Source organism: Xiphias gladius, chromosome 12 (genome assembly GCF_016859285.1).
Source record: "Xiphias gladius isolate SHS-SW01 ecotype Sanya breed wild chromosome 12, ASM1685928v1, whole genome shotgun sequence".
NCBI classification, from domain to species: domain Eukaryota; kingdom Metazoa; phylum Chordata; class Actinopteri; order Istiophoriformes; family Xiphiidae; genus Xiphias; species Xiphias gladius.
The window spans coordinates 4,180,997-4,208,319 of NC_053411.1; the positions used below are offsets into that span (position 1 = coordinate 4,180,997).

General features: G+C 42.3%; 1 protein-coding gene across 1 annotated transcript in view; it reads right to left on the reverse strand.

Moving 5' to 3' along the window:
* nrxn2b (neurexin 2b) overlaps positions 1 to 27,323 on the reverse strand; it is a 556,614-nt gene that overhangs the window by 304,424 nt on the left and 224,867 nt on the right. The window contains exons 9-11 of the mRNA XM_040140983.1: positions 26,044 to 26,427; positions 23,480 to 23,683; positions 20,093 to 20,119 (exon numbers count right to left, since the gene is read on the reverse strand). Coding sequence (XP_039996917.1) covers positions 20,093 to 20,119; positions 23,480 to 23,683; positions 26,044 to 26,427 — 615 coding nt within the window. The remainder of the gene's footprint in view (positions 1 to 20,092; positions 20,120 to 23,479; positions 23,684 to 26,043; positions 26,428 to 27,323) is intronic.

Below are 27,323 nucleotides of genomic sequence, written 5' to 3' on the forward strand. Positions count from 1 at the left end.
TTTAGAATTGAGTCCATGTAATATTTATTTGGCTTGGCAGCTACAGGCCGCAGGAGATCGAGGGCCACTGCTACACACATAGCAAGAGCCATTATACCGCTAACAATTGGGGGCAAAAGATAAATATGCTGCTCTGGCCAGGCTAGCCAAACAACAAAAAGCTCTGGGCAGAAGGTGGTAAAAGTGCAGCCAGGGACCCATTAGGTTGTAGGGGCAATACACGGTGCAAAGTAACAACAACACTTGACGAAAAGCATGGGAAGACTTTTGTAATGCAAGTCCACTGTCATACTCTTGTTTTGGGGTTGGGTTGAGGTAGTCAAAGGGTAAAGAATAGCATCCTGAAATCACATGTATGACTAAAAAATTCACACTCTTTTTAGCATATTTGTATATTGGGTTAATGCCCAGATCATGGTGCCATCAGTGTTACTCAAAAGCAATGACTGCCTCAAAACCACATATTGATGAAGCACCTGGTGTTGGTTCAATGTGGTATATAGCTGACAGTGAAGTGAAGCCTTACTTCACTGCCCAGGTAACACTGCAATCAAGAAAGCCGAGAGCTAGTGGTCCAGGGTTAAATGAGCCGCTAAGCCTTTCACTGGCAGAGAAAAGTATTCATTGCTAGAAAAACAAAGGGGGATGCAGGGCTCATTAATAAAAGAGCCGGCAATTATTAAAATGCAATTAATTCTCCTCCTGCCACCTGTGCCCTCTCACTTCGTCTTGGAGATCAGTAGGGCAAAGGGCTGCGGTCACATAAACAGAAGCTTCCTCTCTCCTCATATCTGCATCTCTTTTGTTCCCGCCCCCTCTCAACCTGTCACTTTTTCTTGCACTTTCTGAACATGTCCCATGAGAGATACAGAGGTGCCAAGGATTTCTAAACTAGTGTAAAAATAGCCAGGATTGTGGATTATCTTTATGGACTGTGTCAGCCCACCATAAATAAGAGGTGTGATGTTTTTGGGTTGTTGCATAATTACCAGCAGTCATCCATCATTGGTCGCTGTGTTCTTTCTGTAAACAACCTTGATTAATGCAATCGGATCAATGGAACACAAGCCGTCAGCCAGTGGCAGCTGGTTTTTGCCATCAGTCTCTATTCAGGCTGTGTGGCTGCTGCTGCAGCAGTGAGTGCTAGAACACAGTTGTATAATTATCATGTCTAAACCCCAATCAAAACAACTTGAGAGAGTGAAGCTGATCATCAGTCTGCGGTGGTAAATGATGACAACATTTCTATTTTGACTGTGCAGAAGTGGCACGGGGATCCAGATGTCTCTTAGACCACTGATGAAAATGCGTAAAACAGAAGTCTAAGGTGCTTAAAATAGAAGCATCTGACGAACTGCATAAGTTGCCAAACACAATGAATTCTCTCATTCCTGTCACAGGTACCTGTAAATGCTAAAACACTGCTGTAAGGAATGTTTCATTTTGTTTCCTTTACATTCTGCATGAAACCAGAGCACTGTGTGGTCTAGCTTGTCGCCCAGAATCATCCCCGACTGATGCTGGCCACACAGCAAACCCAGCAAGCTTTCCTGTCATGGCTGTTAGGCTAACAAGCGTGCCAAAGTCTGATGCTGGCCAGAGGGCTTGAAGCTGCCCAAAGAGGAACGATCACTGCTAGCCAATGTAGTGGCTAAAATAACACCACCACAGCATGATAGGGCCACAGGCAGCCCCTGGCATGTTCACTGCTGGTGCAACAGTAGACAACAACAGAACTAGCCATGAGTCATGCAGTCATACTTGAGGGTAAGCCACTGAAGCCAGCCGTTTGTCAGGGTCTCTCAAGCATATGTAGTTAGAGTGTTGGGATTGTTGGGGTCAAGGGTAACTGCAGGGTGTGTCAGCAAGACAAAGGGTCAGAGTTTGCTAGGAGGGATTGAATGTGATGATGTATCTGAGCTAACCAGACAGTTTATACCCCAATCCACTCAGTCACACTGGAGCCCACTCCGAGCTGCTGAGAAAACCATACTTTATGTTAAAATGCCATGGGGATTAGGATTTAGATCATAGGTAGTAATACATTTATCTACATTAATACATCACTGTAGTATTGGAAAGCCTCCAATCAGCCTTCACAGAACAAAATAAATCTAACACCAAACAGAGAAAATCTTTTATCAGAACATTGCTTTGCCCTGAATATGCCACTTTTCATCTCAACACTGACTCAGCTAAACAGGGGAACCTACTACTAGGCTAGTCAAGTTCCATAACAGTAGATCCCCTTTTACTACAGCATCACATTCTGTTTTACAATGTTTGACAGAACATGCCATCCTCAAGTATGGGATACAGCAGTGAATGCCAGTTCAAGCTCTGTAATTCAAACTCCCTGGAAGAGAACATAATTGTGAGCTACAAGGACTCGGGAATTCTGAGGTCCCGAGTTCCTACGAAGCCCCACACATTCATGCATCCACACATGCATGCTCGCAAACATCCATGAGAGAAAAGAAAATACTCTGCAACAGTGGACTGCTGTCCAATTAACTCGGGCTAAAGAAAGATCCGTACTCCCCAGAGTTTCATTTTCGGCTCAGCAGCCCCACTCTGAGGAAGGAGGGAGGACGCTGATATTGAGCAGCTGAGGAGGTTAAAAACACAACCGGCGAGACTAAGTTCTGGCCAAGGGGAACTGTAATGCTTGGCCTCTGTGTGGATTCATATGTAAAAGCGGAGGACAGAAAAAAGATATCTCCATAAAATCCCTGCTTAGTAAGACAGATGCTGTAATCAAAGTGGAAATATGTGTATTTGTAGTATGAGTGTAGGACTTAATTTATGTTCATGATAAGCATTTCACTACCAGGTGACCTCAGGCAACCCCCTGTTGTGCACCCATCTGCGACAGCACATTGTACGGTGAAGACGCTGTATTGTTCACACTCACACAAAAGTATGCGCATACTAGCGCAGGACCATGCAGCTTTGAATGTATGTAAAGATGATATACGTTTGGTTCTTTAAAACTGAAAACACAGAAAATATCCTGCAGGAATGTTGTCTTATGTATTGAATGGCAGTATTACCATTGAGTCAAGATTGGGTCATCACCAGTGTTGGGTGATGCAAAAGACAATTCTTTTTGAAAAACTAGTTGAACACAAAACACTGTTCTGGCTTTTTCTGTTAAAAAATACATTTAAAAGTTTAGAAAAGGCAATTTATTTAATGTAACATTTCTTTAATGATGTATTATTTTCTTATTATGTGATTCAGCCTGGTGCCAGCTAAGAACGTATCAGACAAAAAATTGCAATCTAAAATTAATTCAAAAAAGTCTAAAAATGTCTGTACTGTTTTAAACAGAGGCATGGTGCAACACCATGCACAGACAAAACACACTTAATTTCAGTTATTGCCCTAGAATTAAAGTAAAGAGATATTAAAACAAGCCAACCATATGGCATCATGACATGAAATTTGAATACGATTATCCAAAAAAACAAAAAACAAACTGAAGCTAGTGGTTTCAAAATGTTTAGTAGTCACTAACCCATTGATCATTCTTTGTATTTGCTTGGTTTCAAATTTAACGGAGACTAAAAACCGATTTTAGCATCTGCTGAACAGACAATATTGAACCAACTTGACAACATGTAAGTGGAAAAAGTAATAACAGCTGCAATATATTTGGTTTTGCCAGTGGAGAACACGCAAAAAATCAATAATTACAGATATTTTATCCATATCTCTTGGTGGTGTGCTATTGGCTGTGTCCAGCTAATCATCCATGATGAATGAAATGTAGAGATATAAGACACAAACACATAGCTGACGTTAAAAGATTGTTGGATGGATGCTCATGTAACAGAGGCTTCAGCTATAAGAGCGGGGCGGTGGTAGGCGTTTCTTAGGTGTACCGTAGGTACAGTAGGCTATGAACTGAGACTACATGGCTTTCTTGCTGCCTACATTTGTGGAAGGTCTGTCTTTGTGTGTGGGTGTGCGTATGGGAAAAAGTGTGAGAGCGGGCTCTTCCGTTCAACCTTGCAGAGGAGAGCGGTACATGCTGAGCACAACAGATACATCTCCCACACACAAACACGCTGCCCTGCTATCCGGCCATGCAGACACGCCAGTGCTCCTAATTGGACTATTGGGGGTCTGAGTGTGTGTGTGTGTGTGTGTGTGTGTGTGTCTGTGTGTGTGTGTGTGTGTGTTACAGAAAGTGATAGAGCCAGAAGATAAAGAGAGAGATGCAGCGTCAGCACGGCTGCTTTCCTGGCCAAGAAACTGGCACAGGAACACCACGGGATAGCTTGATGACGTGTGTTTGTGTGTGAACATTGTGTGTGGGAGGCAGGTAATCTTGATGACAATATCAATGTGAATGTTTGTATGTTTTTTTTAATACTTTTACTTTATATCACAATTATTATGAAAATGTATTGAGCTTTGAGGACTTATTCTTTGGATTTACATATTTTTTATGTCCATTGGAGTGCGTGAATGTATGGGATGTGTGAGTTTGTGTTGCAGTTTATGTGCCAACGCCATGCCCCCCCCTCTCTACTCTACCATCTGTCCTCCTGGCATGGCTCCTTAGTGTCGGTAATGAAGAGGAACACCCACCCACCCACCCCCCCACACACACACACACACACACACACACACACACACACACACACACACACACACACACACACACACACACATACGCAATTGCACACACTCTCTCTCTCTCTGTCGCCTCCTCGTCTGTCACTGGAACAATCCTTTCCTCCTTCAACATGTTCTCTTTCCCCTTCGAATGACTCTACTGCACTGCAAGCTACTGCCTACGAACACACACCTTTTAAACACACATAAATTCCCAAACAACTGATCGGTCCCAGTTATCTCTGCTTTTCAAACACCCTCCTGAACTGCATATCCTCTGAATGCGCTTGACTTGCTATTGATTTTTTTCAAACAGAGCCTAACAGCATGTTGCCTCTTGAGTTCAAATAGCTGAATGTTCTCCTCCCACCCAAATGAACTAATCCTATAAATACAGCACATCTCATTCTGCACTGAGAGGAACCCCTGAAGTGTTCTGAAACACAACCCGATCCCTGATTACTTACCCCAACCAAAGATTACACATGCTGTATTTTCACACATATTCACACAATTGCGCAGCGGTTTAGCATATTATTGAGGACAGTGTATTCACTTGAATGTATTCTTTGGTGGCTTCACCTCATCTGCTACATTCCAAACCCCAACCCTTAACCTAACATTAATCATTACTTCGATATATCTGACCTTAACTCTTACATTTTCCACTCTTCTGTAATACTGTAAAACCGCATAACATAAAGGGTTTATATTCTAATACGCCATCAACAGGATGCATTTTAGGTAGGCCTGGGCTCCAGGTTGCATTTTGGGCATTTTTTTTTTTTTTTTTAATGACTAACTTATTTGTCATTGACCCAAAAATAAAACACAGTTACAGTTTCAGAGAGGAATTAATTCATGCTTGGTTTCTATTAAAACAGCAGTCATTATGATACTTTCATCAACATGATGTGCAAAATGAATTTGCATGATTAAAACTTCCACCAGCTGTAGGTGAACTATTCTGAGCTAGTAAGGTGGACGGCTAACCCTTTTTTCAGAAGTGTATTTACTCTCCTAGTCTCTACTGAAAACTAATACACCCTGACACTCCATCACACCCTTGTTTATGCTCTGTATTGTTTAGAGGGCAGTAGTTCAGGAGATTTTTGGATGCCATGCCTTGCCAAACCCTAGCTCCAATGCCCTTTTCCTCATGCTTGCCTCCAATGCGTTCTCCCTTGTGCCAGCTCAGCCCAGAGCAGATGGGTCGGTTCAGCATGGCATCACACCAGCTGACACAGTGGCATGTCAAACAGGCGGTCGCAGGCCTGGGCATGCCAAGCACAGCCATACTGTACTGCCATATGGGAGTTATGTGCACTGAGATCACACTGGATAGCCAGACAGAGTAGGATGCATGGCCTGATTTGCTCACAAATCAGAATAAATAGATAAAAACGCCAGTGTATATATGTACAAGGCTGAAAGTACACACACACAAATGCGAAAGGCCTCAAACTTGCATGCTGCGAGCACTAATATACACACTCGGATTGTACATGAACACACGCATATGCACGCACGCACGCACGCACGCACGCACACTCACACACACACACACACACACACGCACACACACACAATCTTCTCTACTCAACTGATGATAGTCCTAGCTGCAGACACGCACTGTGCAGTCACACACTCGTCAGACACACTCACAATCACACACAATCCACTCTATCCATCAGAGAGCAATAAAGGACACCCAAACACAGTCCAATACTACACTCACCAGCTCTGGCACTCGCTGTCATCCCCCCCCCCAAAAAAAACCACACACACACACAAGCCCTACCCTCTCTGCTCTGCAGACGGTGATGATGGCCTGTGTTTGAGAGGTTAATGGCTGTTTGCTCCTCGCAACCTTCACACTTGATTACTCCAGTTGACTGGTGTCTGGACGGCGGGGCCACAACTCCGCTACACCAAAGCCTTCCCTATGATATCCACATTCATTAGAAATGTTAATGCGAGATTGAGGAAGCTGTGTGCAGAATTGTAAGTGTCAAATCCTTTATGAAATGCAAACAGGACTTCAGAGCTATCTGTCAAAGTGTTCTTGTGTTATTTGTATTTCCAAAACAAATCTCAGCAACGGAAATGATTTATCACTGTACTTAAAGACAAAAGGCAAAACATTTCGACAGGTGGGAGAGCAGAACATGGCTCCAAAAGTACTTACAAGTATGCAGGTCACATGTTTATTCATTCAGTTTTAAGTAATTCAGTGTGGGCTTTTCACTGCATATGATCATTATCTGATTACCATTTTAAAGTGAGGTAATGTTATTCTCCGTGGTTCCGTTGGGGGATTACTATAATCAGTAGGAAGTGACATACCCAACTGTAATGCTTTAGTTTATTGAACAAGGGCTGCCACTTCTAACACTGTGTGAAATACCTGTACACTACGGTGGCTAGGTTGCTGGCCCGAGAGCAGCAGATTCAATCTATGAAAAGAATCCAATACCATAAGCTTACTGGTGAGTAGCTACAGACTTATACTAATCAGTATAATACAATCAATTAAAATATAAGATAAGTGGAAACAAAGGTTGGATAAATCCACAAGGTATAAGTGGGTGACTAGGAAATATTATAGAAATATTTCTAATACCATATCGATGTTGTAAATCAAAAGATTAAAAAGACATTGAGATGAATGTCACTTAATACCCTCTAATATATTTTGTCACTTGAAATACTTGACTTGAAATAATAAACTAAGTGAATAATAATCTAGAATGATACTTTCCTACAATTGTACATCAGTTGCTGATGGTGGCTCCCACCAGTATAATGCTTCCCTCTAACACACAAACCAAACCAGCAGGAAATGGATGTATTTATCATGGGGCCGGCCTCTTTAGCTTGTTTCTGTAAAAACCTTGCCTTTACATCCTGCATAGATAAAAGGTGCGATAATGGGTAGTAAAATAACATTATTCATGCAGCCATGCTATCTAAATTTAGTATACCCCCCCCCCCCCGCTTTATAACACACAAATATAATAACCTCTAAAAAATATTCACATTTAATTATAATCTCTTATTCAGAAGGAAAAACTGTATAATTTGTAACAAAATCCGCTTTAGAAACGACATATTCTCCACGAGCCAGTCAGGAGATACTGTGTTAGAGATGTCAGGTAACATCAGACCCAGACTCACTTGTTATAATAGTTTGTATGCTCAACCAAATGCCATTTGGTATGACTGAAGCATGATGGGTCTTACATACTGACCTGAAACTTTACCATTATAAATTAACATTATGCAAGCTATGATAAAGCTTCATGACATATTGTTATGAGGCTGGTATGTGGGGGAAAAAATGCAGCCACAGAAAGCTCTGCAGAAGTCACATGACCGGACTTTATTTCATGAAAAATATCTGCAGTTTTGTGCGAGAAGATTAAATTATTCAAATTTTTGTTATGAAAATAAATGGTCTTGGATACAAGGTTTGTGACTGATTCTGGATTCAGTGGAGTCTGGTGGATCTTAGGGGATCAGGTACAATAGGTCTAACCTTCTCTCAGTCAACACTCCTTCCCTCTGGTGTTTTCCCCATGCTACTTTTTTCATACTTGCCATGCTTGCATTTTATTTAACCAGTTCAGTCTTTACTGACGTCTATTTGTGACATTTGTTTGCAAAAGAAATCTGCTGGTAACCCAAATGTGCCCTTCTCTTTAGCCTTCTCGACGTACCGTATGTTTTAATTAATTCTGTCTGCGGGGAACGACATAGGCTCTCTAGCATCCTTGGCACAAAAAAATCTTTAGTTTGTTTAAGAATAACTTGACAGGCTTACTTCTTTAGTTGAACAGGTGTGATTGTTTAGTAGAAATGAAGGACAGGCCTTTAGAAAATAAATACAATACATGATACACTGCTCAGTGTTTAGCCTTTTATGTGAAATGTGAATCATGCTAGCTCTGTAGGGCTTTTGACTTAATTGCTTTCTTGTGATTATAAGGTCCGGTTTTCCTTTCATTAGGGTACCACATTTCCTTTCAAAGCTCTGTGATAAAGGAGCTGCGAACACGCCACTGTATGTTCTTAATTAACTCAAAGTCCATTAATTACAGCCACGGGCACATTATTCGAATTAGGTCTTGGTTCAAAATATCTGTAAGTTTTATATAAAGTATACAATAGATAAGTCATGGTGTGCTAAGGCAAAAACATATTTCTCATTTCGGGAATCAATAATTTTAATAAACAGTTTTGTTCTGAATTTGTATCTAATATTGACTTTGCTAAACTTTGTTAAATCTAGTGCCTCCTGCAAAAAATACATAATAAAGCTAAACAAGCAATGCATACAAACACTTTTAAAATGATGCAAATGAGCGTAAGAGTAAAGCTAATGCAGTTCACATTTGACAGTTTTCAGTGTATGATGATGCAATGCACACTACAATTGGATTATTGTTCACTGGTTTTCAAATGCTTTCACTGATATTACAGCCTTTTTTCATAATGGAATGAAGTCATAATAGATTTGCTTAACTCAATTGTGACCAGAAAAAACAGCTCCCCCAAACCCAGAAAACTGAGCTGTTTCTCATATATGTGGCTAGAATTGAATTTACAGAGGTAGGACTATGTAAATGATGCCTTATATAGAGACCCAGGGGTGCTATTTCATGATTCATGACCAGTAACTGCGTTAACTGCCTTCATTGACTTTCAGATTCAGAAGTGTCTTGTTTAAAAATGAGCCAAGCAATGACTAAACTGGAAAGCATGTTTGGGCTGTGCCACATAGACCAATACTATATAAATTTTATGTATTTTTTTTTTTTTTTATATCCTCTTGCTCTTTTTTTCCTCAGTCACTCTGCTGACAGCACTGCAGCATCATTTACCAAACGGTTATTATATACACATACACATACCGTATGTGGGAATGGAAGTAGAAATGACTTTTCTACTGCTGTGGACTGTGGTTTATGAGAGGGCTGAGGGTTCTTCAATGGAGGCAAGTGACCCATATGGACTTATTTCTTTGTAAGAGCAAAGGCGGATAGCACCAATAGTTACATAAGGCTGCAGAAGTTAATGTGGTTTCTATGGCAAGAGACATGATTTACTTTGGTCTTCAGAGTTATCAGGATAAGACCTCCTTTGACGATAATGCCGTTTGGCTCCTATCTTAAGATATCATTTTCTTTCTCAAAGGACTGCTGGCCTATCGCTACAGATCTAATGAAAAGCTGGATGTGTGTGTGTGTGTGTCTGCACGTGTGCCTTCTAAATGGCAGCCATCTGCTAACAGCAAAAATGTGGTGATGAAAATTAAAGATATGAGCAGATAACACTGATAAAAATGCAAGGAGACATATACATCAGGACTCCCCTCCATCCATCAATTATTTCCCTCTTCCCACCCCTCATTTCATTGTTGCTCCTGACTATATTTCCCGTTCTCTTCTTTCTCCCATGCACTTCCAACCTACATTTCTCCACCTTTAATATATCCAGTCCTGCCCCCTGTAAAGTAGCCCTCTTTGTTCTGCCATATGTATTGTACCTCTGAAAGGGAAGTATTTCTTGGAGATGAGGGTAGGGGGTTGGGGGGCTGTGTTTGTGGGAGGGAATGAGGAGCGGTAAGTGGGGGGTCCGGCAGTGACTCGGGGATACGTTGCATCCTGACACGACACGACTGCGGCCACATCCAAAACATCGCTAGCACGGTGCCAAATCACAAAGAGGGACAAAAAAGATGAGAGGTGGCTGAGATTGTGTAAGAGTATGAAACTGCGTGTGCGTGTGTATGCCTAAGATGACAAAGGAGGGGTCGATGAAAGAAGAGGAATAAGAAGAAGGGTGGGGAGTGGTAAACAGATTATGACCCCCAGCCATGATTATCTATGCCTGCCGCTCTGACCCCCCGTGCCAATTACAGAGATAAGGCAGCCTGTGCCTGTGTGTGTGTGTGTGTGTGTGTGTGTGTGTGTGTTAACACTCGCGTGTGTCTACTTTCCTTTCCCTGAAGCAAAATTTGTGTGTGATGCTTGCTCGCAGACAGATATTTGTATTCACTGCCTGCTCTCAGGGGCCGCACACTCTCTCTTTCTCCACTGTACTCGCCCCTGTGCGGGAAGGGTGCGCTGCTGCTTTAGCATCCATGACAAGATAACTGCTGTGGATAGCTTCTAGAATTACAGATGGCCACCGCAGGAAGACATATTTGAGTCAGGAAGATGATGATAGGAAAGCAGATTGATTTTGAGGAGCAGGAAACGAATCATACATTTTCCCATCCCTTCCTCTCAAGAATTTTACAGCTCCCTTTGGAGCTTCAAACACAGATAACACCCTTCTTCCCTTTCGCACTGCCATCTGCACCCTCCCCCTTTGCTTTCCTTTTCTACACTCACCCTCCTTTGCCTGCTTCTTATCAGTTTTCTTCCTCCTCACGTTTCTTTTTTCCTCATCTCCTCACATCTCTCGCCCCCGCATTTTAGGAAAAGGTCCCCGGGTGGGATGCTGATTTATGATTTGAACCGCATTTCCCAGCACGCTGTGGCAGGAGGGTACGGTCCCATGGGATAGCCATCAGTCCTGGAAGGCAGTATGGGTTTCGACAGCTCCAGGCTGCTGCCGGTTCTCTCATTAGAGTCTGTGTAATGAGTCCACATCTAACCTGTCGCCTGTGCCACGTAGCACTGAAAGGAGGCAGACTGATCATGGACTGGGTCTGTGCTAGTGGGGCAGCCACATCCCAACACCGAGGTTCTGTCCTCTATGCAGCTATGCAGTTGATATCTGATCCATTTTGAAAATGTTGTTTTATTTGTTAACCAAATTCTGTGAAAAATACATGCAAAGGGTGATTGCACACCATGTGGACAATCTTTTTCGTATTGATGGAGTAAAACAATCTTTTGCGCTTGAGCACTTAAGCAGAATACAAAACTTGGTAAGTTTTAGTTTGTGTGTTTAAATAGTGATTGCATGCTTCCCTGGGGCCTAGACTTTATTGATCTTCTGGGCTTATATCTTAATTTACTATAACAGAGACAGAGCAAGTTTGTGCCGCCTTCTAGTGAAGTGCTAAATGTCCGTGAAATGCCAGATTGTCTTAAAACACTACAAAAGTTCCAACTCATAAAGGTTTCATAAAAATCTTAAAATCAGTAGCACTGAATACCCTTCTAATATCTACATAAGTTCTTGAAGTGACTGTGATAGTTTGACTGTGATTCTTATTAGAACCTTGAGACAAATCAGACAAATCCCCCCTTTCTCTGAACATGGTACAGTCAGTCATCATGACTGCATACTGGTCTCACCAGGCAAAAGACCTCCAGACATGCACAAGACATAAAAGAGTGTCAATGGAATAGATAGCTTAAACCCCTTGGCTGCCAAAACTGTATCCCTGAAAGGGTTCAGAAACACACTGCTGAAGTCCCTGGAGACACTGAGTAAGACAAGTCTGCCACCCTCCTGTCCAACATGCTCCGCAAGCATTTCAGTGGAGCAGGAGGGCTCCTTTAACATGCTCGCTCCCAGTGCTTGACCAGGTCCCGGGAGAGGACAGAGAATGCACCTTTTTTCTTCCTACCTTTTCCAAGTTAAAGAATTCAAACTGGCCCGAGCACAAGTAGACAGTGGAACGCTGGTGTGGACAATTCTTATTAGTCAAAAAGAGCAGGAGGACAATCTCGTCAGCCGGTTAGGTGTAGTGAGCAGACTACCTCAGGTGTCGTCAGTTCAACAGAGACCGGAGACAGGAGGAAGTAAACGGAAAAAGAAAAACCACAAGGCACAGTGTCATCCATGTTGGATCTTCTTCATTCACTCAGTGTTACTTATAACCCCCACCTTCCCCGATTCCTTGGTTTCTCTCTTTCATTCTCTTTCCACTCGTTCATCTGCCAGTCTTCATCAGTGTCTATCCCTACTCGCCGCCCCCCCCTGCTCTGCTTTGTCAATTTAGGTTTCTTATCCATCCTTCCTCCCTGCATAAACCTCTCTCTCCTTTGGGTTCAACAGTGAAGAAAGGGCCTTTGACAGTGAGACAGTCGCCGAAATTTCTAGGCTGCTGAACAGAGAATACAGCATTGATTTAAAAATAGCAAAATAAATGATATAAGATTTAGCTTTGTAAGGTCAGTGGTTTTCATATAACCATGGTCCATCACCCTCCCAGCATGTCCTTCAGCTTCAGTATTGCCCTTTTATTTGTGAGTACTTGGCAATACGAGGCTCTTCGGCTCATTTGTGCAATTAGGTGCAACGGGGGAATGTTCTGGCTGATTGTTTCTCTTTTGAGTTGCTGAGTTGCAAGAAAAACATAAATGTAATCTGCATCTCTTACGTAAAATATATTCAAATGGATACAAGAAATACAATATAGTGCAAGTCAAACTATTTTAAAAGATTTCTAGAAGTCTACAAGGAGACAAAGTTCTTGTGTAAGTTTAAATATATTTCTCTGTCTTTCTACATCTTCGGTGTCACACCAGGAAATGCTCAGTCAACACTTATTTACTAATCTTTTCTTGATGACCGTAACATACACCCTGTTACGAATGGGCTTGAAAGGTCAGAAACATAGACCATGCCATTAATTAAAAGTGCAGAATAAAACCTTGAATAATATTCTAAAAACTGAGATACCAAAAGGGTTTCAATATTTCTTACCCAAGGCCTTATACTGTTTTCAGAGTCATACAGAGTAATACATGACACATCGATGAATTACATATTCTTGTACTATTCTTTGTTCTTGAACTTCGGCACCTGCTAAAGCCACTAGCCTTGGCTATGTGACCTTCTGACAGATGCTGGCCTCAGTTGACAGCGATTGCTACCATCGCGTTACCACTGTGCACAGTGACGGAGCTACAGGTCACCGTGTATCATCATGCAGACATAAGCAGACGCGTGTGTACATATACAGTTTATCACGCATGGGTGTTCCCACACAAACACACTCTCGTGCATTCCCTTCCAGCTGTAGTGAGGAAAATGTTCTGATTACACATTCCTTTGAAGTTCATATAGGCTTCAAAGCGCTCCTTCATTAGATCATATCTGTTAAACATTTTAAGAGCCATTTGGTTCATTCCCCATTCAAACATGCAAAGAGCAAAATATGTGGAAATTAAATGAAGTTTTATCTGCGGAGCAGATATTTATATGTATGTTTATATTTATGCTTTGAGTTGACCTGTGTGTGACAGCACACCACTTCTAGGCAACTGCCAGGAGGGCTGCATATATCCAATGTGTTCACTCACTATGTGTTATATCACTGGTGCTTAGCAGTGTACTAGTATCACACAGACAACTGTTAATTATATTTAAACTTGTTAACTGCCGGGAAAATGTGCAATTAATTGCTGTTGTCCACCGCTGAACTAGATGATTGTTTTTAACATAAATCTATTTATGTCAAATGGCGTACCCATCTCTGAGGGTACACAGATCCGAGGCATTATGTTAATAACACACTCCCTCTTATTGGCTCATTGCATCACATTTGGCCTGGAGTTTTAGGGGATAAAATGAACATCGAATAAAAAGGGCTATCGTCCATTGGAGCATTAAATTGCCTTTAAAAATCAAATCCAAATCTAAGCATCTCCAAAATAAATTTTATACGGTCTAACTCTGATACACGCTTAAACTTCACAAACTGTAGGATGTTATGCGTGCTGAGTGCAGCTTCTAGTGCCTACTGCAAATCCATCTTTGACATCTATTTGGCTGGGATAGGACATGATGACTCATGATTTAAGTGAGTGATTGGACACTCATTCAAATTCAATATTTGTGATTCACTGAGAAAGCAAGAGAGCCATCTGCTTGGAGACAAGTGAAAGAGAGCTGGGGCGGCAGATAAGAACCCAATTCAATACAAATTAGACTAAACAAACCATCCATTCAAATTTAGAATGGCTATGATACCTGCTGTCTCTGAACATGTGTACTGTATCTGCAGTGGAAATACCAGGCTACGTGGGGGAAGTGTGACACCCGAAAACCTGTGGAGAAGAATCAGCTAAGACTGAGGAGGGGACAGCCTCGGTGACAGAGCTATGCTGTATTCGTGTGCGCGTGTGAGTGAGAGTTGGTAAAATTTCAGATTAATTTCTCTGCACGTAATGGGTGTCCAGTGATGCACGCATCTGTGAATGCATGTGTCCGTCGACGTGTATCTGTGTTTCTGGGAGTGCACATTACTGTGACAGCACTGGATAGAAATTTACTCATCTCCTGGCACGATTAGTCATCAGTGTGCTATCTTTATCGGTCTATGGTATAGTTAAATAAAAAGCTAAGATTGTGGACTTGAATTCACTTAGCTGGAAAATTACTCAATTACAGGATAGGGAGTAGGTCACTCGAAAAATATACTGAGGTATTTAGTTACTACTAAGTGGAAATCAATAGGATTTTGTGCATGCTACCAAATGGATTGATTTCCCTATCTTGGTTTGCCTCTTGCAATTAATTTGATACCACAGGTTTCGTTTTTTACTCACATGTGCAAGGTTAGCAGCACTCGCTATCTCACACCACTGGTCAAGCTACAAAGTGTTGGGTCACTCTACCCGAGGTGGCAAGACACGTTTATTTGGAAACAGGGTTTTACTGCTCTCTCTGATTGAAAGTTCACAGTCTGTTTCACCGCTGACCACACCCAAGAGTCATGTCACGGTACGCTGATACCCCTTTAAGTACTCGTCACACGGCAAAGTCAGGAGTTAAACCACAGGAGGTCAGCTAGAACAAGACTCTCAGGGGATGTTAACCCTACTCTTTAAAGGGTCTAGAGGTCCTCTGGTGTTAACATTCTCATAGCACTGAAGCATCTTTCCATGGGATTCGGCCATTCTGGCAGGCAGAGCAGGTTGTAAAAAATAACACTTTGAGAACATAGTAGTGCAGATTTCTACCATTATGCTATAATCATTTACTCAAGTCTGGAAAAGGCTTACATTTAGATTAAGAGTGTGTCTTACTGTGTGTCCACAGATAGGAGGCGATGAAATTGGGAATCTTTAACACCCTCAGTATAAACGCAAGTGAAGAATTTAATCTGAATGCTATCCTCTCCAGTGTCTGAGGATTCTTCTGGGATGTTAATGCAGAGCAAAGTTGGTTGGTTTGATTTAAAATCCAGTTTGATTAAAAGAAATTCACATCAGCGAATGGATATCAAAACAAATTAGCTGAACAGTCTCAAAAAAACATTAATGGCAGATTAGATCAATTTTTGCTCACATTACGCTGTATAAATATTGAAAATATACAGTGTATATAAAAAAAGGGCAAAGTGTAACAAAGGCTGAAGGCAGTTCCCTTGTCAAATCACCGTGATCACTAACCTCATATTAGCTTTAGGCCCTGTCCTGTTTTTCTGAATCACTCTCGCAAGGATGGATTTTTCAGACTAGTCAGGTTATATAGGAACACCGAATAAACTGAAGAACAAAAGTTAAGAGAGTACTTTTCTAAACATGCACAGATCAGTCCAGGGCACATCTGGTATATATCTCAACTAAAAAGAGCCTGTTTTGCTTGTGAAGCTCAGAAACCAAAAAAAGATGAAACGAAGTCGTGCCTCCTTTGATGGACTGCCTAATGTCTTCATATCACACCTGTGATATGAATAGTGATTTTGCATATACTGTACTTCGTGAAAGCTCTGCTGATAAAAACATAGATTAAAACACCCTAATCTTAGAGTTAGGTGCTGAGATGATCCTAATTTAGTCAGTAGCTGTTTTCTGGTTTAAAATAAAACATCATATGTTTTATAGATTCTAAGTGCTGTTCACCTTGTTGAAAGGCATAAAGCTCTGAGACTACATAAATTTCCATCTTAAAGCCTCTAAAGCTGACTGCAATGTGTTAAGAAAACAAAATAATGTGTATTCAAAGGCAGTGAAGTATAAGACTGCATGCAAGTAGATATATATAATAATGGTTCCAGACCATATTGCTCATAATAAAAAGATTGGTTGGGGAAAGAAGTTTCGAGGGCCTTTAACACTTGCTACTTTCAAGTCTTCTTGGCCTAGAACCATGTTTTCACTGCATGAGTACTAATTTCCTATGCAGCCCAGTAACCCTGGGACATAAATTCACACTGGACGAGCTGGCACCTCACAATTTACATTCCATACCGAGTCCTGTACCCTTTATGTAACAAGGCAGAAGGTAAGGGTATGGAGGTTAGGGAGGTGGATAAACATGAAGAGCATCAGTCTTTCATATGGGAGACCAAAGTTCCCATTCCAAGACAGACTTGCAGTCAATCTTCACCTTTTCATTAACCATAACCACAATCTTTCTCTAACCTTAACCAAGTGTTTTCGTTGCCATGCGCAGACAAACCAAAATGAGCCCAACGGAATCCCATCAAAGTGACAGAACTCGATTATCTTAACACTTAGCAGAATACAGTGATGACATTGTGACCAAGCCTAACAGGTCCTTTCGGTCTTCCGTAAATGTTGGCTTATTGGCCAACACCCAGGAGATGCACCGCTAACTGCTTGGCTTACATACTGTAACTGTAATCAATTCGTTTTCATCTCTTATATATACACACGGGACACAGTGTGTGTCTCAGTCCGCTCCGGAGCTAGTACTTGCAGGTGCAAAGGCCAAGGGGCATGACACTAGCAGATGGAATACTCGCGCCCCACATGCTGGCCATATGTCATGCCAAATCTCATCTCATCTAGTGCATAGAGAAGGTGTTGTTGGTTGCTGAAAGGCCAGCTTTCGAACAGATATCATCAGCCTGAAAACCTGACCTGTCTGGAGTTGAGCTCTACAGCTCTGCTCCGTATCATATCTAGTCACATTAGGGTGGGAGAGCAGGGTCACGAGGTACTGCAATAAAAAAAATAAAAAACATCAAGGCTGATCCTTCACTTCCTCAGCCTCGCAAAGAACTCCAAGGTCCAGAAATAAAAAGGTCACGTGATGTTAAAGCTACCGCGGGATCACTGTTTGTGCTGAAGTGGAATGACAAGGGAAATATGACAGTAAGGGCTGGTTTTTTTTCACATATGCAGCTTTAGGGAGACCAGTATGGAAAATCCGGCTATTCTGTTGTGGATATATTATATCTAGATAGGCCCCTTTTGCCCCAGAAAAAAGGGGAGATACTACAGTAGTCGCCTTGTATTCATGTTAGCCATTTCGCTCAGAACTAGTAGCTCAAGACATTACATTTTGATTTGTCCTCTATTCTAGAGATCAAGTATTTTATTCCAGTATATATATATTTCACCAAAGCTTAAGCAAATGTGAGCAAGAAAACATATCTGTATGGACAAGCCAGTAAAGAGACTCTGGTACTCCTGATTTTTCTTACTCAAAATTCAAGGCTTTAGTTACTGTAGGGCTCTGGAGGGGGATTGGAGCAGGATATTTCATGGCATTGAATAAATTGTTGTTTGTAGCTGTGCCTGGTTCGCTCAATCTCTTTTCATCCTGGTCTCTCTGCTTCTCCTTTATACATTCACACACTCATATTTTGGGACCTTTTTATACAGTGTTGCGTGTGACTGAGGTGCCACAAAGCAAGGCACTGCTGTACAAGGGTGCTCAGTCAACCAAGAAATATAAAGGTTAAATAAAATATTCCTCACAAAAATGCTGAAACCCTGCGTTTCAAATCTGCGACAGATTATTGCTCGGGCTGCACCAGTGAATAACTACATCAGTATTTAAACGCAACAGCTGAATAATAATATTAAAAAACAATGACTAAAGTGGTCTTTCTCAGTTGGTGTTAGTTCTACGAAGAAAGACTTGCAGCATATGGAACCTGTGAAAATCTGCAAGACAAGAAAAGTATCTCTCACAATAGAGCATATGAATCTGCTGTGACCTCAACCATCATATATAATTTACAATAATGCACAATCCAAGTAAGGTCTAACTAGCCTCACAGAGAAAGGGTTAAGAGCCCTGTCGTGGGATAAAAAGACAAAACACCTTCACTCTCCATCTCCTCTCTACTGCGTAGAGAGCACCAAATATTCCCAGTGCTTGTACGACATCTAGTGGTCAATCTGGGGTATGGACGTCCTCTGAGCATTATTTGAATGTGTGTCATGCCAGTGACTCCACACATAATAGGTGGGGTGATTCGTCATACACTGAGGCCACTTCCATGCCTGGCGGAGGCTTTTGAAGGGTTTGGATTGCACTCCATAAGGTCTGACACAAACAGTGTCCTAGTGCATTTTAAGTGCACAGACAGTAGAGTTTGGTTCACATACAAACACATATGTGAGACTCTACCGAAGCCCCTTCCACTGACTACAGTGACTTTTTAAACAGTAACCTTCACCACAACACAATAAGACTCTCATATTTTGCAAATTTCTAGCTTAATGCCGAATATAAACTCTGATCCTGAACTAAATCTGATCCTTCTGACTGCAAACTCATGGTAAGTACCAATAACTCAATAAATATTCGGCCAAATTCTCTAAACCTACCTTTATTGAGGGGTAAAAAAGCAAATGTAAAAGCACTATCAATTGCTTCCTCCTCATCTGCTGTTAGAGGGTGATCAAAGTCAAGTCCCCACCTTTCTACACTCACAAAGACATCATAAAAATTTAACATACACACAGACACACAAGCATGGTGGCAAACATCTGGTTTTCTCCATTTTTGTCACTGTGGCTGGCAGCACTTACCTGCGGGCTAGTTGCTCAATTGTCAATGGCCATGGTAGAAATAACAGTTTGCTATCATTCTGTCAGCATGGGGCAGAAGAACATTAGCTATCTCTGAAAACAAGTACACACCAGGTGCTGCCATCTCTCAGTGGATAAGCAATTAGCTTTCTGGGGGCCACGACTGCAGTTTGTCCCACATAGAAAACAAGCAACCCCTGTGTGCGCAGCCGAGTGGGGCTGGGAGTCAGCGGCACATGATAGAAAACAGGAACATCCAGCAGGGGAGTGTCAAAATGCCCTTTTCTGAATGTGCTTTTGGAGACAGTTGAAGGGAAAATGAATAGAATGGGTAATAATCAGGGGAGAGCCAATGAAATAATTTCATAGCTGGCAAGTGGGGAGGACTGCAGGATGAAAATATCCTGATAATTATTCGAGTCAAACATTAATTAAATCTGTGACAGAAAAGTGGAAACTAAAGTGACAGAACTTATGGAATGAAGAAAAATAGAACTTAAGTCATGTATTGCACAAAGAGATAGGGAGAGACGTACAAATTAGGTGGATTGAAAAATTTCAATGAGGGAAATAGGTTGGCAAAGAAAAAAATTAGCCAATGTTTACTGAAAAGTAAGAAAATGTGGAAGAGCGTAGACGTGGGTAATGAGAGATGTGTCACTCATCATGAGGTCAGGAGAGAGCAGAAAAGGGCCACTGCACAGAATCAAGATGAGATAGACAGAAACATTTTAGTCAGAAAAATGGATAGAACCACTTACTGAGGCTACAGTCTATCCTGATACAATCTGGCGGGAGAGAGAGCGAAATGGTGAGTTCAAATAAAAAGAAAAGGGAAAAGAAAGAGACAGAAAGAAAGACAGAGAGAGGAGAAAGGATAAAGAGAAAAAAGACATTTTACATCCTTCAAGGTACATTCTGCAGACAACCAAGCATTGCTCTGGGGCCACCATCCGGGGACAGACTCTGAGTCAGGATCACCCTTTTCCTCCATCAGTCCCATCATCCATCCCTCCTTCCACCCGAAACCCCCAAAAGCACAGCAGAAGGCAAGACTTGCACCGTGGGATCTATACAGTAGGACAGCATGATGACACTTCTACCTTTTTCATGTTTATGAAAATAAACTATGCAAAGTGCTCTTTCGCTGGCATACAAATACATAATAAAAACCTAACATGAGATTTTCAGAGACGATATAAAAATGCAGATTGTGTACTTGGAATTATAAGGTTCTATCTGGATGCGGTGCAGTTCTGAAATACTGAGCATCAAATATTAACCATAACATCTGGCAAAACTCTCATGCACTTTCATCTTTTTCAATATTATATATCAAAAGTTTGTTTTTCTGCCTTTGTAAATCCTAATACTCATAATGCAAAATAAAGGATGCAACTGTTCAAATTTCAAATCATTAAACAAGTCAGATAGAGCCCAATAATTTCAACCTCACAAAATGTTTTGGGTAGAGATAGATGACCTAAACAACTTAAGATGCTGGCTTTCTTGACTAGGATTGTAAATAAACACTGCAAAGCCATTATGTTCACACTGTGTACAAATACCCCTTTGCCCGCATCTGGTGTGCTGTCACTAGAGCAGATACAGTGCCTTGGAACCTTTAACTTCAACCCCCTTTCCTAGCAATTTGAGAAGCTTTTGCCTTCTGCAGCACTTTGGGCTTGAGAAACCCAACAGCGTAAATGACAAGAAAGGGTGATCTGCACATCCCAGCCACCTCACGCCTGATGCACACAGACCCCAAGAAATAAGACCCTACTGTGTGCAATTTGCTAAAAGTGGTGCCACAGGTTGGTTAAAAAGCCCCCCTCCTCTGGTTACTAAACAGAGACTTCCTTTACATGGATCATTGAAGTGTCAAATTGTTATTCCCCACAGAACAACATATTTTAGAATTTATTTATTACTGCCCTGCCCCATCTAGTGGATGCAATCTACATGTGCATGTGGCAGTGTGGCTGGGTTGTGGTCTCGAGCTGTCAACCGCTACAGAATAGTGGACACAAACAGCCAGGGACCGGCGTCACTCTGTAGAGGTGTTGGTGTAATACGAATGGAGCTCCATTAAAATGTATCTACGGGCCACATACTGTATGTTGGTTGTTGGTAGTCGGGGATGTTTTCTGAAATACAAGAAATTGGGCACAGGAGCCACGTTTGTGCAGTCTTTTTGGAAAATGTAAAAGTCGGCCCTACACAGTCGGAATTTCTCTACTGATAATCAATAAAAAGAAAGTCTGCTGGTGTTAAACCAGGACGTGCCAGCTGTCACCTGACAGGGTTAGAGTGGCAGACTTAGCATTATCATTATCTATCACTAATACATATCATTAGCGCTACATCTGTCCAATTAAAGCCTCTCTTTGTGATTAATTAGCAGGATTTTAATTATCTTAACATGGCTCTAACAGATATTGAGGTTTCCGTGCTGATTAAGGGACACATTTCCTTTTAGCTGTAAATTCATTTCCCTGGAAAGGAACTATGAAAATCCTGAGTAGAGCTGCAGCGTCAGTCAACAGAGTGACTTTTTTGAGGTGTCATTTACGCTCAATTAAAAACAGAGAAACGGGACTTTTCTATAAATTCATGTGAGGACTTTACCGTTATGGATTAGCTGCAAGCGTGTGTGTGGGTGGGGGACTGTTGACAGATCAAGCTGTGGCCATGTGTAGAGTAAGTACAAATGTGTGTGCAACCTCAGACAGCTACAGCTGCGAGCCGGTCTCGCTGACTGTTTGATCCGAGGGCCGCAGACATACAGGCCATTGAAGGGATGAAAAGTTCCATCTTCTGAGACCTGGCCAGGTGGGGTGTTTATGGGTGGCCGAAAAAAAAGAGAGAGAGAAGGAGATAGAAGAGTTAGAGAGAGAGAGAGAGAGAGAGAGAGAGAGAGAGAGAGAGAGAGAGAGAGAGAGAGATAGAAATAGAAAAAGAGAAGGGCCACCTTCGTTTATCCTACCGCCCGCTTCCTGTCTCTATGGTGGCTTTAAACTCCCATATTTCAGGGTGCACCTCTGTCATGCTCTTCCTGGTTCACAGCTAAAAGTCTATTCCTTCAAAGGATCAGGACAGACCTCAAGCATCCAGAGCTGCAAGGTCATACTCTTCTTCCACAGAGCACTAATATTTATTGCAATGAAATTCGAAAGGTCTGCATTCATGCAGCCACTTATTAGAGTGAATGCATTTACTGTCTATGAAAGCATCCATCTTACAAACTTTACTCTACAATTTCACTGTCCTTCTCCGCACTAAGATTGCCTATCAGACCTCTTTACATTCACTTCTTCTTTGAACTCAATCCTCATCATTACTTATGATGAGGATTCCTGTCTTCTCTTAGCATCGCTACTGGGCGGAAGTTGAGCCAACCAGCCCCTCAGCTAACTCCAAAAAAAAAAAAAAAAAAATGGAATAGAGCAGAACCATGAGGAAGAGCGAGACAGGAGCAAGGCCACCTTGAAGTTCTAGAGACAGGTAAGTGGGTTGAGGCTCAGGGTTGGGCCAGGGATATTGTTATAGATGGAGCTTTTTAACGGGAGCAGGAGGCATGGGGCTTAACGGGGAGCAGAAAGAAGACAATGAATGAAGAGGGGATGGGCTGGGACAAGGGGTCAAAGAATATGGAACAGAAATGACTGCAGGTTGGCTCCCCTCAGTGCTCAAAAAGACTGTTCTGGGGATGCCTTTACATTTTACTTAACATTTTTTTTGTCTTATCTTCTTGCAGCATGCACTTTATCAATTTGTGGAGGAGAAGTTTCTGTATTTGTACCTCAGTTTTCCCAGATAAATAGCCTTTAAATCTTTGGTATTCCTAATGTAAACCGGTGGGAAATGATGGGTAAGCTTGTTAGCTTACTGGACTGCCAACTGTACACATTAAATGAAATCTATCATATGAAACAAATCCGATGTAACTGAGGGACAAATTTAGAAGCTTTTTTTCCCACCCAACTATCTGATGTTGGAAAAAAATAATGGGGTTAAACTCAAAATGCCAAACAATCCCCTTTAAGTTCAGCAGTACCCTATGCTAAAAGACAGTGTAAAGATGAGGAGAGAGGGGATGCTAAGGGAAAGGTTAGCAGGGACATCTGCGATCAATCGCAGTGGCCTACCGAGGTTCACGGTGAGCTTGACTCGGCCTCCATCCAGCTCCAGTCGCAGGGTGTCCGCTGACTCCTTGGAGGTGGTGGCCATGAGCAGGCCGTACGCCCGCTGAGACATGAAGCGCAAGGCCACATCCTCGGCCTCCGTGTGCATGGTGACCGGCATGATGATCTTCAGGTACATGCTGCCATCATAACTCAGCACCGTCGCCTCTGGATAGGGGCGAAGGAGAGGGCGGAAGAGTGACAGAGTGGGTGAGTCATAACACGGGAGAGAATCCTTACAGAGGGGAAGAGAGATGAACCCAGACCTAGGCATGGATTTCAACTGCATATGACATCCCAATATTAACAGCCAAGTGAAAGCATTTTTAAAATTCAGTGTCAATATAAATGACACTGAAAAAAAACAGATCTAGTTCAAACGACATTTAGACTACATGAATTTTTAAATTTGCCTCATTACATCAACCAAAAAAAGTGTAGCCATATGCTAAGAATAAAGTTTCCCTCTTCTATTTTTGCCTTTTAACCATTTCAAAACTAAATACAAAGTCACCATTTGTCAAAATAAGTATATTTGCATGTCATATCTCAAAAGATAATTTCAAGGCAACATTCGGCGAGAATGATTTTCTAAATCATGTGTGTCTGAAAACTGAACAGGGATCATACCGTTTAAAACATAATATCAATCATTGCTGCATTTCGCACGCATGTAAGAGGGTTTAAAAGTCAGATGACAGCATGTAGACTGCATCTCTAGGCCTTTGTCTCTTTTTGTGTTTCCATAATTGCACCTTTGTGTTGTGTGCCATGTCATTTTCCTGAGAAATATAATTATGTCTTCACTTGTGTCAAGCTAATGTTTGCAAGTGTGAAGAATGTGCTCAGGAATTCTGGCATGCCCATTACATTGTCATCAGATGACACATCTACCACCAGAAGCACAAAGTGAAAACATCCATTCTGAGAAGAAGAAAAGGAAACCACAAGAAATGTTCATAACAAATCCAAAACCCGACTCTCCTCAAGCTTAGAAAAATGTCAAAAAACGAAAGTGCAGCTGGTTTCCGAGTCGTCTTCATTCACACTAGGTAAAACCTAGTGTGGTTATGCTCTTAAGAATCAGCCATGCCATAAATAGACTGCTGTGTAGAGTGACAGATCCCCGAGGACTGCTCTTATTTTGTAGTGTGGGTCAGTATGTGTCACCATAGGCTAACATGAGTCACTGTCACGGTACTTCACACATTTGGGTTTTGTAGCGCGCCACAACAGGATGCTAAAAGATGCGCTGTGGGTGGGCAGACCTGTAAAAGCAGTAGTATCTATAAAGTGTACGACACAGATCCATACACACCGGACCGACGCGTTTCGCCTCGTTTGAAAAAGACCCCATTTACGTAAAATGAGATGAAATGTAGCATCATTCTGTCAGTCAAAACAATCCATAGCTCAAAAAGAATATTCATTATTGCCCTAACCCCTGCTCAAAACATCATCACTGCTTTCAATTTTATACGGCTTGGAGGAATCATGTAATATCCTCTGGGTTTTCTTCCTCTAGACAATATCATTGACTGTCCATACACTCTGTTGATCTATGCAGTCAGTCTACTGATACAGAGAAATGTGTGGCTGGTTATTCGAAAAAGTGTTCGCTGCCACGACCCGCACTAACACAGGACTCCACCAGATGGCAGAAGAGCATCACTGAAACCGCAGGTGTCATTCGAGCACCCAGAGACTGAACTGTTAAAATATCAACCTTCAGAATGAAGACATTTCATCCTCCACCTCCACTGACCTGATTTGAATCCAATTTCTCCTTCCCTCATTACCCTCCCTGTCCCTCAAAATCCCATACTGTCATGGCTCACTCACAGCCACGGACGTGCAAAAGACAAACCATGAAGTGAGGTGTCTGCGGCTAATTGGGATGAATCAGGCGTACGGGGTGCTACTTGACTAGCTCACCTTGCATCATTGTGGTGTATGCGCCGCCTGGGTTTGCGTGACTGGCACATATGGTGGCAGAAGGCCTGGCTGCTCTGCCACGCTGCTGCCAGCCTGTCAACACTTCAGCCTCGATTGCCCCCCCCTCCCAGCCAGAGGGCCCTAATGTCACCCAGCCTCGGTGTCATTTGGTTCACACTCAGCTCCCCGTGGAGCTCTTGCTCCTACTATACAGCAGTTGCTTGGTCGTTTCAAATACAAGGCAGCACATTGTCAAATATGCAGAAATGCTTATTCTACACTTGTTTTCTTGCACTGGTTTATTGGATGGAATTTAAGACGCTTTTATTGTTTCATGCTGGGACCATCTGTGATTCCCTTTGCACGCTAAAATACTGTCGTGTATGATGCCTTGATTAGGAGAAATGTTTTTTTTGCTTCACTGAAAGAAAGGTTTATGTGTCACTTGTGTGTCTTCTTTTGGGTACACTTGTATTTCTATTCTGAATTGTGTATAACACAATTATGTACTATTGCGAGCAAAGTCCTGATTGGAAAGTCCTGATCCCTACACCCCTACAGTCACCTGTTCTCTTCACCATCACCCTCCTTACCTATCTCACAGTTGCTGCCCAGGTATCCGGTGCCGGTGCAATCACAAATGTAGCGGTTCCAGCCCTCTTTGCACAGACCTCCGTTGCCACAGGGAGCACTGCTGCAGCGCTTCTGCAGCTCACGGGTGCAGAAACTGCTGACACCCAGCGCACTCTGGATCTCAGCCAGGCGGCGGACGTCGCGGCTCTTGCCATCTATGAAGAGATCGCGGACGCAACCTACATAGCCGTAGTTGAGCAGCGCTGTCCAAACTTCTGGCGGCAGGATGAGGTCCGACTTCGACTCAGGCAGTCCGCCCAGGTACATGTCACTGTCCAGGTCCAGGATTTCACTGCCCTCTGGGGAGCTGAAGGGCATGCTGCGGCTGTTGACTGAAATAGATCCTAAAAGACAGAAACACAAGTATGATATTGTATACTGGCACTGGATATATTGGTCTGACTGTAGCTACATTAAATGCATATAGTACGGGGTGCGAATTTTGTGTATTTTTGTCTGTGTCCTCCATGCATCTGATATTTAGTGAGCGACAGAAAGCGTGTTTTTAACAATTCAAAGAGCCATTGCACATGATTCAGGACGTGTGGTCTGGATAGGTGGATGAGTGGTTAGGAGGCCAAGTGGATGAGTGAATGGGCAAGTAGGTGAATGGATGGGTGAGAGGGGCAGTAAGTGGATGATTTAGGGACGTGAAACAGAGAGTGTGTGTGTGTGTGTATGTGTGTGTGTATGTGTGTGTCTCTAATGCGTCCGTAATAGGCTAAATGGAGAAGAAGGGAAGCAGGATGCAGTGGGGAGTGGGTGAAACAAAAGGCCCTCTCTCTTTCTGTGATTAACGACTCCGTCTTAATTTTCTATTAAAAGCCAATTACAGCAGGAGCAGCAGTGAGATCACGTGCGTGCATTCACGCACACACAGACAGTCATTCACACCCCTTCCTCATCATAAGACGCCATTAGGGGTGAGATATAATGTCCAAGGTGCTTGCCCACCTACAGATCATTCATCAGACACCACACACTCAAGCATGATGCTCCTGCTCCCCCACACAGGCAGAGGCATTAGAACACACCACACTGGTATGAAAAATCAACGTATGTGAACAAACACCACTAGATGTGTCATTAATAGTGTGTATAACCACTTCTTAGCTCTTGTTTTGGCATGCTAGCATGGAGAGCTAGACGGTTTTACAATATGTCAAAGTCAAGTCAGTCTGCTTTTCTGCGACTGATTAATCTGTGATACTCTCTGAGTCTTCCTCTTCCAGTGAACCCA